The sequence below is a fragment of the Pipistrellus kuhlii genome, unplaced genomic scaffold (genome assembly GCF_014108245.1).
Source record: "Pipistrellus kuhlii isolate mPipKuh1 unplaced genomic scaffold, mPipKuh1.p scaffold_m20_p_18, whole genome shotgun sequence".
Classification (NCBI taxonomy): Eukaryota; Metazoa; Chordata; class Mammalia; order Chiroptera; family Vespertilionidae; genus Pipistrellus; species Pipistrellus kuhlii.
In genome coordinates, this window is record NW_023425493.1 from 3,455,251 (window position 1) to 3,470,363 (window position 15,113).

Below are 15,113 nucleotides of genomic sequence, written 5' to 3' on the forward strand. Positions count from 1 at the left end.
AGAACAGCAACTGATTTACATTTATCGGCTCCAGAGCTCAACCAACGCTACCTACAACGTCAAAGCAAGTAGGACCGTTTCTCCAAAGGGACCTCAGCTCTAGGATGCAGACCCCAGACATTGCCGGGAGCGTTGCTGATCAGCACGCACGTATCTGAGCAGCTCTGCGAAGAGCAGCGACTGACTCAGCGCCCGGGAGCCTGTGGGTGGGGAGAGTGCTGAGTGGCACACGGAGCTCATCTGCTTCCCGTTTTCCATTTCTGTAAAGTTGCTGAGGAGTCACAGTGCCCAGACCCAGCCTCACACTCTGTGCGGACGGACGCTGCTCCGGGACCTGCGTTGCCCCTGCCCCTGACCGCCCGGGAGGACTGCGCACCTCCGGCCTCATGCTGCTGTGGCTGCTGCTGCTGGCCCTCGGTGGGTGGAAAGCTAGAGCAGGACCGGGTGGGGCCGGAGCAGGACCACCTGTGCGTGGGCATCTCAGGACTCTTTTACTTATTTATTTATTTACTTTAAAAAATTTTATTGATTTTTTTACAGAGAGGGAGAGTTAGAAACATCGATGAGAGAAACATTGATCAGCTGCCTCCTGCATACCCCCTACTGGGGATGTGCCCGCAACCAAGGTCCATGCCCTTGACCGGAATCGAACCTGGGACCCTTCAGTCCGCAGGCTCATGCTCTATCCACTGAGCCAAACGGGAAAAGGCTGTTTATTTACTTTTTAAAGTTCGCTTTTGTTTTATTTTTTTATCCTGACCCGAGGATATTTTTGAGGATATATTGTATTATCCTCACCCGAGGGATATCCATTGTCTTTTAGAGAGAGTGGAAGAGGGAGAGAAAGTCAGACAGAAATATCGCTGTGAGAGAAACACATCGATTGGCTGCCTCCTGCATGCACCCTGACCAGGGCCCGGGAGGGGAGGAGCCTGCAACCGAGGTATGTGCCCTTGACCAGAATCGAACCCGGGACCCTTTGGTTGCAGGCCGATGCTCTAGCCATTGAACCAACCGGGCCAGGGCTCAGCGCCTCTTTCAGGGCACAGGTCTCTCTGCTGGGTGGGTGCGAAGGGGCTTCAGCTTCTACTTCAGGATTACCTAAGCATTGTGCATTGGCTGCCGGGCACAGCAAGGCTCCGGGCAAACAGCGGACTGCAAACCTCTTTTCCAAATGCCGACTCCTCCTTCCTTTGTTCCACATTCAGTAATGCTCTGGTCCCTGGGAGTCTCCTTTACAGGACAGCAGAGAAATGTTCTGTTTGGGTAAACTCTGTTTCCAGACCACTGACATACACTCGGCTTCCACCCCTCTCCCATGCAAGACACCGCAGTTTTCTCTGATCTCTGCCTTTCCTAAACTTACATTTTGGCCAGGCTTTGCAGTCCTGCTGGTTGTGGCTTTTGCTGATAAAGATGAGTCTAGTATATAGATGCAACCATAATGCCAGACCTAGAATAGGAAGTGAGGGAGGAGCGGGGCCCATGATGTCTGAGGAGACACCTCCATCTCCTTCCTGGCCTTGCCTGGCTTCTGTGTTGCCACCAGGCAGGCAATGTGTCTCAAACACAATCATCTGTCTTATAACATCTGGAAAGGTGAGGTGGGAGAGGAATAAGTATACGGGAAGCGTCTGAGAATTTGCCTGCAGAGCAGCCAGCATCTGGTAAGGGTTGTTTACAACAACTGATAAGGGGGATGAAGGACGTTTATAAATTGTCAGGGCCTGCGCACTGGGTTCTGTGGGAGTGCTGTTTGTGAGAGAGGGAAGGAAAAGGGGATAAATGAAGGGGGGAAGCAATAAAGGGAACGCGGGAAGAAGGGTAGAAGGGAATGAAGAGTGGGGATAGAGGAAAAGCAGGACGCAGAGAATAGCTGGGAAAGCAGTCAGGGGCGGGGTGTGTCTGAGAGCATACCCATCCTGGTGCAGCCTAACCTCCCGCCTCTTCCCGCACAGGCCCTGCCGGCGTCCGGCCAGGTGAGTCCTTCTTTTCTTTGCTGAGATCTCTGGGAACCATGGGCGCTCGCTCTCCCAGGCAACGGAGGCACTGCCTGTTCCAGCCTCTGAGCACAGGGCTGCAGGGATCAGGCCCAGAATTGGGGTGAAAAGAGTGGGGGCCAGGGCCTCACCCCCGTCCTCGCAATGGTACAAACGCTCCGACCTCACCTTCTTCTCTGCTTGAAAAGCAGGAAGTTATTTTCTCTTTACGCGTAAGCCCCCGGACAGAAAACAGGTTTGCTATGAAGGGAAAGCAAACCTTGTAATGTGCCCTTGAGAGGCACGCTCCCGGGTATGGCCACCGGCACTCCCAAGCCCCGTCAGAGCAATGGAGGCAGCGGGGAGACACACCCCCTGTGATAGGAGGGAGTCAGAGGAACAGGAGTGCTCTGCCTCACACAGGACGGTCCCTTGACATTCTACTCGGATTGCAAGCTATCCAGGCACAACTCGTTTTCCATTATTATTATTGTTATTGTTATTGTTATTATTATTATTATTATTATTATTTAAATATGTATTTATTGATTTCAGGGAAGAAGGGAGAGGGAGAGAGAGATTGAAACACCAACGATGAGAGAGAATCATGGACCAGCGGCCTCTTGCATGCCCCCTTACTGGGAATCAAGCCCGCAACCTGGGCACGTGCCCTTGACCAGAATCAAACCCTGGACCCTGCGGGCCGCTGGCCGACACTCTGTCCCCTGAGCCAAACCGGCTAGGGCTCATTATTATTAAAGTTATAATGTAATAAAATATAGAGGAAAACTTGATTTTACTGTGTATTAGGCTGGAAAGTGACATTTTCTTCTTTAATCATTTATTTGGGAAAGTATCCTATTACGGGGAGGATTCATACTATTATAGATCTGATACATTTTTATGCCTGACTATATAAATTGTATTATAACTGCAGCAATTTTAAGCAGGAATGTTATTAACACATTCCAGGGCCTCAGGGTCAGCCTCATACACTCCAGGAAACTTCCTGAGATTCCGGTAAAATGTGTATGAATGTGCATTTGCCCCTTCTTCCGGGGACCAGGTGAAATGTCAGCATTAACGGCCATTTGCCTGGATGTCTTACGGACATATTCTTGTTCCAGGCGCAGGACAGTCAGGAATTCATCATCTGTCATCTCTCTCCAGCCCTGTCATTCTTACCAAATTGGTGACATAAATCTTAACTATTTTCAAATATTTGTTTAATCAAGTTGGTTTTATCTCTACCCTCTTCACAGAAAAACCTCGCCCAGTATCAACCTAGAGAAAGGAAATGTTGGGCCTTCATGAGGGCTTAAGATTTCTCTCTCTTTAATGAGTGCCCCCGCCGGTCACTGGGACGGCCCCGTCTAAGAGCGGGACTTTCCAAGTGGCCAAAAGGTACAGAGCCGTTGTCTCTGAACTGGTTTGACCACTTTGCTCTGTCAGGAACCAAATGTTAGTCTGTGCCTCCATCATATTGTGCTGATTCCTATATTGAAATATATATAAATATATTTTATTGATTTTTTACAGAGAGGAAGGGAGAGAGCGAGAGAGCTAGAAACGTTGATGAGAGAGAAACATCGACCTCTTGCACACCTCCTACCAGGGATGTGCCCGAAACCAAGGTACATGCCCTTGACCGGAATCGAACCAGGGACCTTTCAGTCCGCAGACCGACGCTCTACCACTGAGCCAAACCAATTTCGGCTGAAATATATTTTTAAAAATATGTTAAAATCACACACACACACACAAAATGGAAAGATGAGAAATCTTTGCTAGACTGTGGAAGTTCTAAATGTTTTCTCCCACCTCCTTTCGGATTCTGCTTTGGAGACGGGATCTGAAGTCCATGAGGAGATGGTGTCTGTTCTGAGACAAGCCCCTGAGAGTGGGTTCTGCTTTTCTCTGCACACAGTCCCGGCTGGAGGAATACCCGGGCAGGCGGCCCTCCCTGTTCTCCCGCCCTGGGTCTCTCTTCCTCCCTGTGCTCCTCCAGGCCGGACACTTCCTTCCTTCTTTTTTGAAAATCTCCACCTGAGGATATTTTTTGTTGATTTTAGAGAGAGAGAGGAAGAGAGCGGGAAAGGCAGAGAAACATCAATGTGAGAGAAACACACTGATTATTTGCCTTCTGTCTGAGCCCTGTCCAGGGCCCAGGCCAGGGAGGAGCCCTTGACCAGAATCGAACCCGGGACCCTTCGGTCCACAGGCCGACGCTCTATCCACCAAGCCAGACCGGCTATGACACTTCCTCTCTCTATGCTAAAGGGGCATGGTCTATGGGTCAGGCCTGGGGTTAGGCATTTTATTAGAGCACACACTTTCCCTGAAATTTAACCCAGGTATTACAATTCCAAATTGATACTGGAATCTGAATTTCTAGCTCAGTTGCCATCTAAAAAATCCCCCCCCCCCCCCAACTGCCCAAGGGTTCAGAGCAGGGTCACCAAGCACTGTGATGGCTTCCTCTTCCTCCCTCTGCACAAGCTTTTTTTTTTTTTTTTTTTTTTTTTTTAATACATTTTATTGATTTTTTTACAGAGAGGAAGGGAGAGGAATAGAGAGCTGGAAACATCAATGAGAGAGAAACACCGATCTCCTACTGGGGATGAGCTAAGGCACATGCCCTTGACCGGAATCGAACCTGGGACCCTTCAGTCCGCAGGCCGACGCTCTATCCACTGAGCCAAACCAGCTGGGCTGCACAAGCTTGTCCAGAACAGTCCACCAGCCCCTCTCCCAGCTTCTAAAGCTGCTGATTTTTCCTGCGAGGGCACATCCACTACCACTTGCTGCTCCTTAGCTCTCTGCTGACCACCCTCCCCCAAGGGGAGGCAAGGACTCAACAAGCAGATTCCCAGAAGCCTCTGCCAAACGCATTCCCGTAGAAAATTCTAAATGATTGCCATTGTAGACCTGGGCTGATGCCTTGGTGGCCCCGGTGGTGCCATCTAGGGAGAGTGACAAAGGGCTGAGTCTCAGAGATGAGAGACGCAAAGGAAGTTGACCTCTGGGGACAGAGGTCATCTGGAAAGGATATAAGGAGATGTAAGTGGGACTGGTTTACATGCACATTTAGTCCAGGATATTGTTGGTACTTGAATAAATCAAAAACAGACATGAAGCCAGCAGGATGTGCAGAAGACAAAAGATGTCTGTGAAACAGAGCTCACCTTAGCCGGATTGGCTCAATGGATAGTGCATCGGTCCTTTGAAGGGTCCTGGGTTCGATGCCAGTCAAGGACACATGCCTGGCTTCCAGGTTCGATCTCCAGTAAGCTGGTGGGGGAGAGAGGGGTACAGGAGGCAGCCAATCAATGATTCTCTCTTATATTGATGTTTCTCATTGATGTTTCTATCTCTCTCCCTTCCTCTCTGAAATCAATCAATAAATAAATAAATATATATATTTAAAGAGAGAGAGAGAGAGAGAGAGAGAGAGAGAGAGAGAGAGAGAGAGAGAGAGAGAAAGAAATAGCACTCACCTTTGCTGAGCAGGGAAGCCAGACGAGCCAGGAGATTCCAAGGAACCTGTGGCTGCTGCAGGAACAGATGTTAGCGTGGCTGGCGCAGGGCGTGCCACGTGGCTCCAGGCAGTGTTGCATCTTTTGCAGACTGGCTCAGCATCAGTCTGCAGCGCTATGCCTACGAAGGAGACAGGGTGGTTGTGAGGTGCTCTGGAGAAGAGAACGATAAAATAAAGAAACTGATGTACTACAAGGATGGATCTCAGATAGACAGCTACTCTAGCGCCTCGAGCCACACCATTTCCAACGCCAGACCCAGGGACAGCGGCTCCTATTTCTGTAAGGCAGATAGGACAAAATTTTTCTTCTTCACCGGGACAGAAGAATCAAGCTCTCGAAGGCTCACTGTGCAAGGTGAGGGCCTCACGATTCAAGTGGGAAAGTCTGGGGAAAAGCAGAGCCTGTGTGGGAGGCCCAGGCTGCAGGGCAGAGGAGACGGCCGCAGAGGCAGAGATTAGGGGTGTCTGTGTGTGGGGGAGTCCGGGCTGTGTCCCGCTCACTGGGGCTGAGAAGACAAGGGACTTCTCAACAGGAGCTCCACAGCTCCCTGACTGGTCTCTGTTTAATTCTTCCCTGCAGAGCTGTTTCCGGAACCTTCCCTCACGGTCAGCTCCTTGCAGCCCATTGAGGACACCTCGGTGACCCTGTCGTGTGACACCCGCCTCCCCTCAGACAGGGCAGGGACCCAGCTTCGGTACTCCCTCTTCAGGGACGGCCACACCGTAAAGCTCAAGAGCTCCTCCAGCTTTTGGACCTTAGCATTACGGCAGGAGGACTCCGGGAGTTACTGGTGCGAGGCAATGACGGCATCCGGCAGTGTCTCCAAGCGGAGCCGTCAGACCAACGTCCAGGTGCACAGTGAGTGTCAGTGGCTGCGCTGGCGGGGGGGAGCTGCTGTCCTCGGTGCTAGAGGGACCCTCTGAGCCTCAGAAACCTCTGGAGAGGAGAAGTCTAACAGAAACGTGCTGAGTACAAGGTGCTGCTCAGAGCAGTGTTGTATTCAGTGCTCCCAGAGCCCTGTGACATGCCGGTGTGAATAGTGTCTGTAAAGTAGGTACCGGTATCCTTCCCATTTCACACATGAGGAAACAAGGCACAGAGCTGTTGAGTGACCTGCCCAAGGGAACACAGCATGTAAGTATTATAGCACAGTAGGAATTTGAACCTGAGCACTCTGGTGGCAGTATATACCCTTAAAAAAATTATATCTATATATAGATATATATCTAGCTATAGCTATAGCCTATCTAATAAAGAGGGAATATGCTAGTTAACCATAATACCATCGCAAAGATGACGCTGCCCACAGCCAATAAGGAGGGAATATGCTAATTGACTGCCATGCCCTCAAAGATGGGAGCACACACAGCCATAAGAAGGTAGTGCCCAGTCCCCTCAGTCTCGCCTCAGTGGCAGGTGCGGCAAGGCTGGGCCAACACCCAGGCAGCTGCTCCACACGCTTTCCTCTGGAGTCCCTCAGTCTCCTCAGGCCCCCAGCCACCCAGGGCGGGCCCAAGACATAGGCAGGCCTTATGGTGGCTGACCAGCTGCCCAGGGCTGCCCAAGGCTTGCCTCCCACGACTGAGGACTCCCAGGCTGAGGGAGGGGGCAGGCTGGGCTGAGGAACCCCCGCTCCAGTGCATGAATTTTCATGCACTGGGCCTCTAGTGTGTGTGTGTGTGTGTGTGTGTGTGTGTGTGTGTGTATTTGATTTCAGTGAGGAAGAGAGGAGAGATATAGGAAAATTAATGATGAGAAAGAACCATTGATTGGTTGTCTCCTGCAGGCCCCCTATTGGGGATTGAGTCTGCAAACTGGGCATGTCCCTTGACCAGAATTGAACCCAGGACCCTTTGGTCCAGAGGGAAATGCTCTATCCACTGAGCAAAACCAGCTAGGGCGGTATATACCCTTTTATCCACCCTGCTATACTTCCTACCTCAACTATGCCAGTGGAAAGTGGTATCAAATTAGTGACCAATTGTAGAATATCTGCAGTGTAGTAGTTGCTTTATATAGGTACTAGAGGCTCAGTGCATAAAATTTATGCATTGGGGAGGGGGTGTCCCTCAACCCAGCTTGCACCCTCTCCAATCTGGGACCCCTCGAGGGATGTCTGACTGCCCATTTAGGCCCGTGGTATTAGACCTAAATCAGCAGTCAGACATCCCTCTCACAGTCCAGGACTGCTGGCTCCCAACTGCTTGCCTGCCTGCCTGATTGCCCCTAACCGCTTCTGACTGCCAGCCTGATCACCCCCTACCACTCCCCTACCAGCCTGATCAACGCCTAACGGCTTCCCTGCTGGCCCGATTGCCCCTAACTGCCCTCCCCTGCAGGCCTGGTCTCCTCCAATTGCCCTCCCCTGCAGGCCGGGTCACCACTAACTGCCCTCTCCTGCCAGCCATCTTGTAGCAGCCATCTTCTGTCCACATGGGGGTGGCCATCTTTGACCACATGGAGCAGCCATCTTGTGTGTTGGAGTGATGATCAATTTGCATATTACTCTTTTACTAGATAGGATACCTATTGTTATGAAAAGTCTATGAAGTCGGTATGATTATCCACCCTTTATCGTTAAGAAAACTGCTGCTCAGAGAGATGAACTGACCTACCAAGATCACGTGGCAGAGCTGGGTGAGGACTGCACAGCCTGTGCTTTCCCACCATCCTTCTGTCCCACGTGCATCCGGAGGTCAGAAGGGAAAGATCCCTTTGGGCTGCAGCCATGAGAGAGGGCCAACAAGTGTGCAGGAAGTGAGAGGTCAGGTTTTCAGAAGACTGGGCTGCAGGGTGCGCTTGCCTGAGAGCCCTCAGCATGCTCCCTCCTCCCAGAAAGCTCTTCTCTGCATGAGAACTGTCTCCCACAATCCTACCTGCCACGGAGCTCAGCCGCTGGCCCTGGCTGCCCCTCCAGGTCCTCACCTGTCCTCTGGTGTTCCCACAGGAATCCCCGTGTCTGGCGTGCTGCTGGAGACCCAGCCCCAGGGCGGGCAGGCCGTGGAAGGAAAGTTGCTTGTCTTAGTCTGCTCTGTGGCTGCGGGCACAGGGGAAACCACGTTCTCCTGGCACCGAGTGGACACCAGGGAGAGGCTGGGGAGCAAGAGTCTGCGTTCCCGGAGGTCAGAGTTGAAGATCCCCAGCGTCAGGGAGAGCCACGCGGGGGAGTACTACTGCACGGCTCAGAACACCGGGAGCCTGATCCACAGCGAGGCGCTGAACATCACCGTGAGAAGTGAGCAGTTTCCCGCGGGGCCAGTCCCCTGGGCTGCAGTAGGATGTCCTAGGGTGACCAGGAACAGGGCCAGGAAGAGGCTGAGCGCCCCAGAGGGTTGCCGTGGCGATGATGGTGGTGGCGGCGGCGGTGGGAGCAGCAGCATTAGCAGAGGAGCTAAAGAAGGGGTACAGTGGGAGAGACCAGGCAGGCAGCGTGGCATGGCAGGAGGCATCGTTCTCAGACTTGCTCACCAGAAGTTGTCAAAGCTCTTCTGAAACGGTCTCTGCAGCACTCAGTAGGGAGGTATGGCAGTGGGAAAGGATCCACGGGCTGGGAGATGCTGGGAGAACACTCGGGTGGGGGTACTGTGGGGTGAAAGCCGGTACCTGCGGGAGAGACCCTCTTTGATGGACGCTTCACTTTCTCTCAGTCCCAGCATCGCACCCTGTCCTCACCATCAGTGCTCCTGAGGCCCGCACCGCTATCGGGGACACGGTGGAGCTTCAGTGCGAAGACAGGAGAGCACACCCCCCTGTTCTGTACTCGTTTTATCACAAGAATGTCTCCCTGGGGAGCATCTCAGTGCCTTCCGGAGGCAGAGCGTCCTTCAGCCTCTCTTTGACCAGAGAACACTCTGGAAACTATTCCTGCGAGGCCGACAATGGCCTGGGGGCCCAGCGCAGTGAGGAGGTGGCACTCCACGTCTCAGGTAGGATATGAGGTCAAGCAATGGCTTATGTGTCCTTGAATTTCTCTGTCCCTCAGGGAATCAGAGTTCAAGTAGAGCAAGCATGTCAAACTCAAAGGCTAACACGGGCCAAATAAACAAGGTTTGAGTTTATGTGGGCCGCAAAAAAAACCCAGAAACTTCAATTTTCACAGAAACGCAGGTTTATTTTAATAGAGACCTGCTGAATACAAAGGGCTGAAATAAATGAGTCATCGTTAACATAAAATACTAAAGCATTTTAATAAAATTAATATTTTTTTCTTGGACATTAACTTACCAGACACTGAATAACTGCACAAATTAATAAGCGTCATGCAAATAAGCCTATTTCTCTTGTTCTCCAAAAGCAAAATATTTCCTGTTGTGCACACCAAACAACTCAGTCCAAGATGAATGACATGGACATCGGTTGCTAAAATATTTGCTGCTAGTATTAGCGGAGAGAAATGGTGCGTCTGCGCGTAAGGGAAATGAATGCAACACGATTATAGTAATCAGTCATTAGTGAACGTTGTAGTTCCTTATTAATAATTATGCGTAACAGGATATTATAAAAATTAAGTTACAACATTTTTATTAAAAACGCTTCTTACATACCGTTATGTTGGCTGGGCAGCAAAAATACTCATTGTGGGCCACATGTGGCCCGCGGGCCAGGAGTTTGACATGCTTGAACTAGAGCGTCCGTCTTTTCTCTTAGGCTTTCTTTCCCAACAGTATCACTGGCCTGCCCCTTGCCCTTCCAGTGACCCTTTAACTTTGCATCATCAGGTGTGTGTGAAATAGATACTATTTGTAGGGCACTTTGCTGGGATAAATTAGCATTGAAAGTGGGGCATGGCCCCGGCTGGTGTGGCTCAGTGGATAGAGCATCAGCCTGTGGACTGAAAGGTCCCAGGTTCAATTCTGGTCAAGGGCATAGTGCCTTGGTTGCGGGCACATCCCCAGTAGGGGGTGTGCAGGAGGCAGCTGATCGATGTTTCTCTCTCATCAATGTTTCTAGTTCTCTAGTCCTCTCCCTTCCTCTCTGTAAAAAAATCAGTAAAACACATTAAAAATTTTTTTAAAAAAGAGAGAAAGAGCTGAGACCGGTTTGGCTCAATGGATAGAGCGTCGGCTTGGGGACTGAAGGGTCCCGGGTTCGATTCCGGTCAAGGGCATGTACCTTGGTTGCGGGCATATCCCCAGTAGGGGGTGTGCAAGAGGCAGCTGATCAATGACTCTCTCATCGATGTTTCTAGCTCTCTATCTCTCTCCCTTCCTCTCTGTACAAAATCAATAAAATATATTAAAAAGAGAGAGAAAGAGAGAGAGAGAGAGAGAGAGAGAGAGAGAAGAAAGAGAGGCATGGCTACATCCCTGAGAGGAGGGAGGTCCCACTGAGAAAAATAGGGACATTCAGCTCAGTGGGGAAGAAGATACAACTAAGCTTTATATCAATACATGCGTAGGAAAAGGTAGAAAAGCCATGAACAAACCATATTCTGGAATTCAAAACGTTACTGGGATTTCCACATTTAATCTCCACAACAACACTCATTTTGCTAATAAGATTTAGACTGTCACTTGTCTGAGGTCGCACGCTAGTAGGTCACACCCAAAAATGAAACTTTAGGCAGGGGCTCCAGGAATCAAGAAACTTTGCTCTTTGCTACTCTTTTTAATACACCATAATGGTCATAAGATCTATCTTTAATTTATTATTGCAAAGTACATTTAATAGGTTTATCAGTGGGGAATAATTATTGAATTCCTGATGTAAATCCTTCTTAGCATCCTGTCATCATAGGTAGTAGGACTGCAATTTGCTCATGCTTTATTTCAATATTTTGTATTCTCATGTGTATGTTTCCTTTCTTGAGCTATATTTTAATCTAGTTTTGGTTTCAAGGATAGGTTAGCCTCATAGGAATGATTTCAGAAGCTTTCCATGTTTTCTGTACTTTGCAGCTGTTAAAACATTATTTGAATTATCTACTACTTAAAAGTATTTGGAACTAGGCCTAACAAATTTCTCAGCCTGGTAGATTTTTACCTCCATTATCAAATCTTTTTTCCTTTTCCTTTTCAAATTTCCTACCCTTTAAAAAAATAATTTGGATACTTTTGCCCAAAACTTGGGGCAATTCAGCTTGGTGTGGCTCAATGAATGAGTGTCAACCTATGAACCAGGCGGTCAGGGCATTTGTCCAGCTTTCCAGCTCAATCCCGATGGTGGGGAGGGGGATAGGAGTGGGGGGGAGGGGGGGAGGGGGGAGGGGGGAAGGGAGGGAGGTGGAGGTATGCAGGAAGCGGCTGATCAATGATTCTCTTCCATCATTGATCTCTCTCTCTCTCTCTCTCTCTCTCTCTCTCTCTCTCTTTTCCTCTCTGAAATCAATTAAAAATATTTTTTAAAAACTTGGGGCATTTTACTAGATTTTCAAATTTATCACATAATGTTGACCATCATACTATCTAATACTAATTTTTAAGTAGCTTTCATATTTTGATTATGCTTTCTTCACATTTATAGTTTGCGTGATCTTAGAATTTATTAATAAGATTTTCCAGAGATTTGCCTATTACATTGCACTTTTTAAGCAGCCAGAGTTAGTATTGGTGTTAAAATCTATTTGGTTTTTGGTTTTCTGATTTATTTATCTTATCTTCACTAAAACTTTCCTCCTTTTGTTCTATTTGATGTTGCTCTTTCTTTAATTTCTTAAGCACATATAAAGTTTCCATCTTTATTTGTTTTCTTAGAAATGCATTTGTAATTTTATTTTGACCACAGAACACTTTGGAAGCTATTCCTGTGAGGCCGACTAGGATCAGAAATGGGCATGGCTTACTGTGCAACTGGACGCAAGCGTGCTGTCTTTGCCCCCCCCCTCCTCCCCCTGAATTTCTCCACTCGCTCAATTCTCAGACAGACAGGGCTGACCACTTATCACAGTGCTAGGCTTACCTCCCTCCATTCTGCTCGAGAAGAATTTTTTAAAAAATGATTCCAACTTAAAACCAACCAACCAACAGTAAACAAGCAGGTGGAGATGAGAGATGAACAAGACTGAGTCACATGCTCACCCCGCTCCCTCTGCAATGAAACTGGACCTGTGGTGGATGCAGTGTTCCACAGGGTCTGGTGCATTTTCAAAAGGAAAATGAGTAACTCAGTTGGCCAAAAGTCTTCCCCTGTTCTCCATTTCTAGGAAAGATCTCACTCTATCCTTTTCTTTCCCCAAGATCTTTTCGAGCCCATGAGAATCAAACCATAAATCTGTGTGTCCCCACATTCCTTTACTCTCAGAGACCAAAGACCCTTCCCTGAGCTCTTGGGTGGGGGCGTTTGGTGGGATGGGATGTTTCTATGAGATGATCGTGCAGTGGGATAGAGCCAAAACTCAATACTCCCTCTTTCACAAGCCCCTTAGCCCAGACCACACACACAACCGCCCACAAACCCTCTCCCCTAGCCATGCGAACTATTACATAACATAAACACAGTTCTGAACGCTCTCTGCTCCCTTCTGTTTTCAGAGCCCCCACCCAAAACCCGCCTGGTGAACGGTGCGCACCCCTGTGAAGGGCGAGTGGAGGTGGAGCGGGCCGGTCGCTGGGGCACTGTGTGTGATGACGGCTGGGACATGAAGGATGTGGCCGTGGTGTGCCGGGAGGTGGGCTGTGGTGCAGCCAAGCACACCCCTGCAGCCGTGTTATACCCCCCGCTGGCAGAGGACGCCCAGCCTGTGTTCATTCAGGTAGCCCGGTGCAATGGGACGGAGAAGGCCCTGGCTGAATGTGAGCAGGAGGAAATCTTCGACTGTGGGCATGACGAGGATGCAGGTGCAGTGTGCGAAGACGTGTGAGGGCAGGGCCTGGGGAATGGAAACGGGCTAACCCAGCCCTGAGGCCCTTCTCTACGCTGCCACCTCCAATTCACCCTACTGCTCATCATTGCCCCTTCCTCCTCCAGAAACACTTACCATTCTGCATTGGCATGTGGTCAGGATAACACCATCCTATCTAATAAAAGAGTGATATGCAAATTGACTGTGCCTCTGCTGTACCCACAAGCCACACCTACAAGCCAATCAGGAGTGGGTATGCAAATTAATCCAAAATGGCTGCAGCAGGTGGCTTGGGTTTCCCCGGCAATGGAGGAAGACAAACTTTCTGCCTGCCCTAGCAGGCCCAGCCTCTGCTCCAGACTACAAAGTTTCAATCATAGAAGATAAATAAATCCCAACAAAAATAGCTGTGGCCATGGAATGAGCAGAAGGCTTGGCTCTGCTCAAGGCTACCAAGTTTCAATTATAGAAGATAAATAAATCTCAGATACGAGGGCCTCCACTTGGGTCAGGGGGTGGGGGTGGGGGGGTGGGGGGGTGGCTAGCCTGCAAACCACCACAGGCCCCTCACCCAGGCAACACCATGCCCCAAGGGAACCTCCACCCTGATCCAGAACACTTTTCAGGGCAAACCAGCTGGCCCCACCTGTGCAACAGGCCTCTATCCTATCTATTGTAATCCTATCTATTAAAAGACTAATATGCAAATTGATGGTCACTCCAACACACAAGATGGCTGCCCCCATGTGGACACAAGATGGCTAACCCAAGATGGCCACCGGGGAGGGCAGTTGGGAGGGACCAGGCCTGCAAGGGAGGGAAGTTGGGGGCAATCAAGCCTGCAGGAGAGGACAGTTATGGGTGAGCAGGCTGGCAGAGGAGGGAAATTAGGGGCGACCAGGTCTGCAGGGAAGGGCAGTTTGGGAGGACCCAGGCCTGCAGGGGAGAGCAGTTGGGGAGACCAGGCCTGCAGGGGAGGGCAGTTAGGGCAATCAGGCCAGCAGGGGAGCAGTTAGGTGTCGATCAGGCTGGCAGGGGAGTGGGGTTGGGGGTGATCAGGCTGGTAGGCAGAAGCAGTTAGGGGCAATCAGGAAGGCAGGAAGGTGAGTTGTTGGGACTAGCAGTCCTGGATTGTGAAAGGACTGCCCATTTAGGCCAGACCCTACCTGTATCAGGCCTAAACGGGCAGTCAGACATCCCTCGAGGTGTCCCAGATTGGAAAGGGTGCAGGCTGGGCAGAGGGACACCTCTTTCCCCGTGCACAAAATTCGTGCACTGGGCCTCTAATTAGTTCATATTAGGTTAAATCCATGGCCATAAATAACCTTACTATACATTCTATTATTAGCCCATACCTGCCATCTCAAAAGACAAAGCATTGATATACAGTATTAATGGCCATGAGTTGGAGCATAATGCCAGGAAAATAATTAAGAAACTGTAGAATGACACAACTTTAGTTATTTTAATCCAGGTCATACTGCATACCAACCTTGAGAAAAAAAGAACAAAGTTGGAGGTATCATGCTACCTGATATCAAACAATGCTGCAAGAATATAGTAGTCAAAACAGCATGCTACTGGTGTGAATATAGCAACATAGATCAATGGAAAAGAATAGAGAGCCCAGGAATAAACCCATGCCTGTATGGTCAATTAATCTATAACAAATGAGGCAAGAATATAAATGGGGTAAAGACAGTCTCTTCAATAAATAATTTTGGAAAAACTGGACAGATGCATGCAAAAAAAATAAAACCAGACCACCTTCCTACACCATATACAAGAATGAACTCAAAATAGATTAAAGATATA

The 15,113-nt window shown here is 49.4% G+C and overlaps 1 protein-coding gene across 2 annotated transcripts; it reads left to right on the forward strand.

The window, feature by feature from the left end:
* Positions 1–220: 220 nt before the first annotated feature.
* On the forward strand, positions 221–13,507 carry FCRL6 (Fc receptor like 6). 2 transcript variants are annotated; one of them, XM_036442677.2, is made up of 7 exons: positions 221–417; positions 1,959–1,979; positions 5,606–5,872; positions 6,098–6,376; positions 8,466–8,753; positions 9,166–9,444; positions 12,988–13,507. In XM_036442677.2, exons 1-7 carry the CDS (start codon positions 387–389, stop codon positions 13,314–13,316), a joined length of 1,494 nt encoding a protein of 497 aa, XP_036298570.1. In that variant the 5' UTR covers positions 221–386; the 3' UTR covers positions 13,317–13,507. The 2 variants fall into 2 exon arrangements, with proteins under 2 accessions (XP_036298570.1, XP_045438928.1); XM_045582972.1 differs by lacking the exon at positions 5,606–5,872 and having other exon boundaries at positions 227–417; positions 12,988–13,506.
* The last annotated feature ends 1,606 nt before the right edge of the window (positions 13,508–15,113 follow it).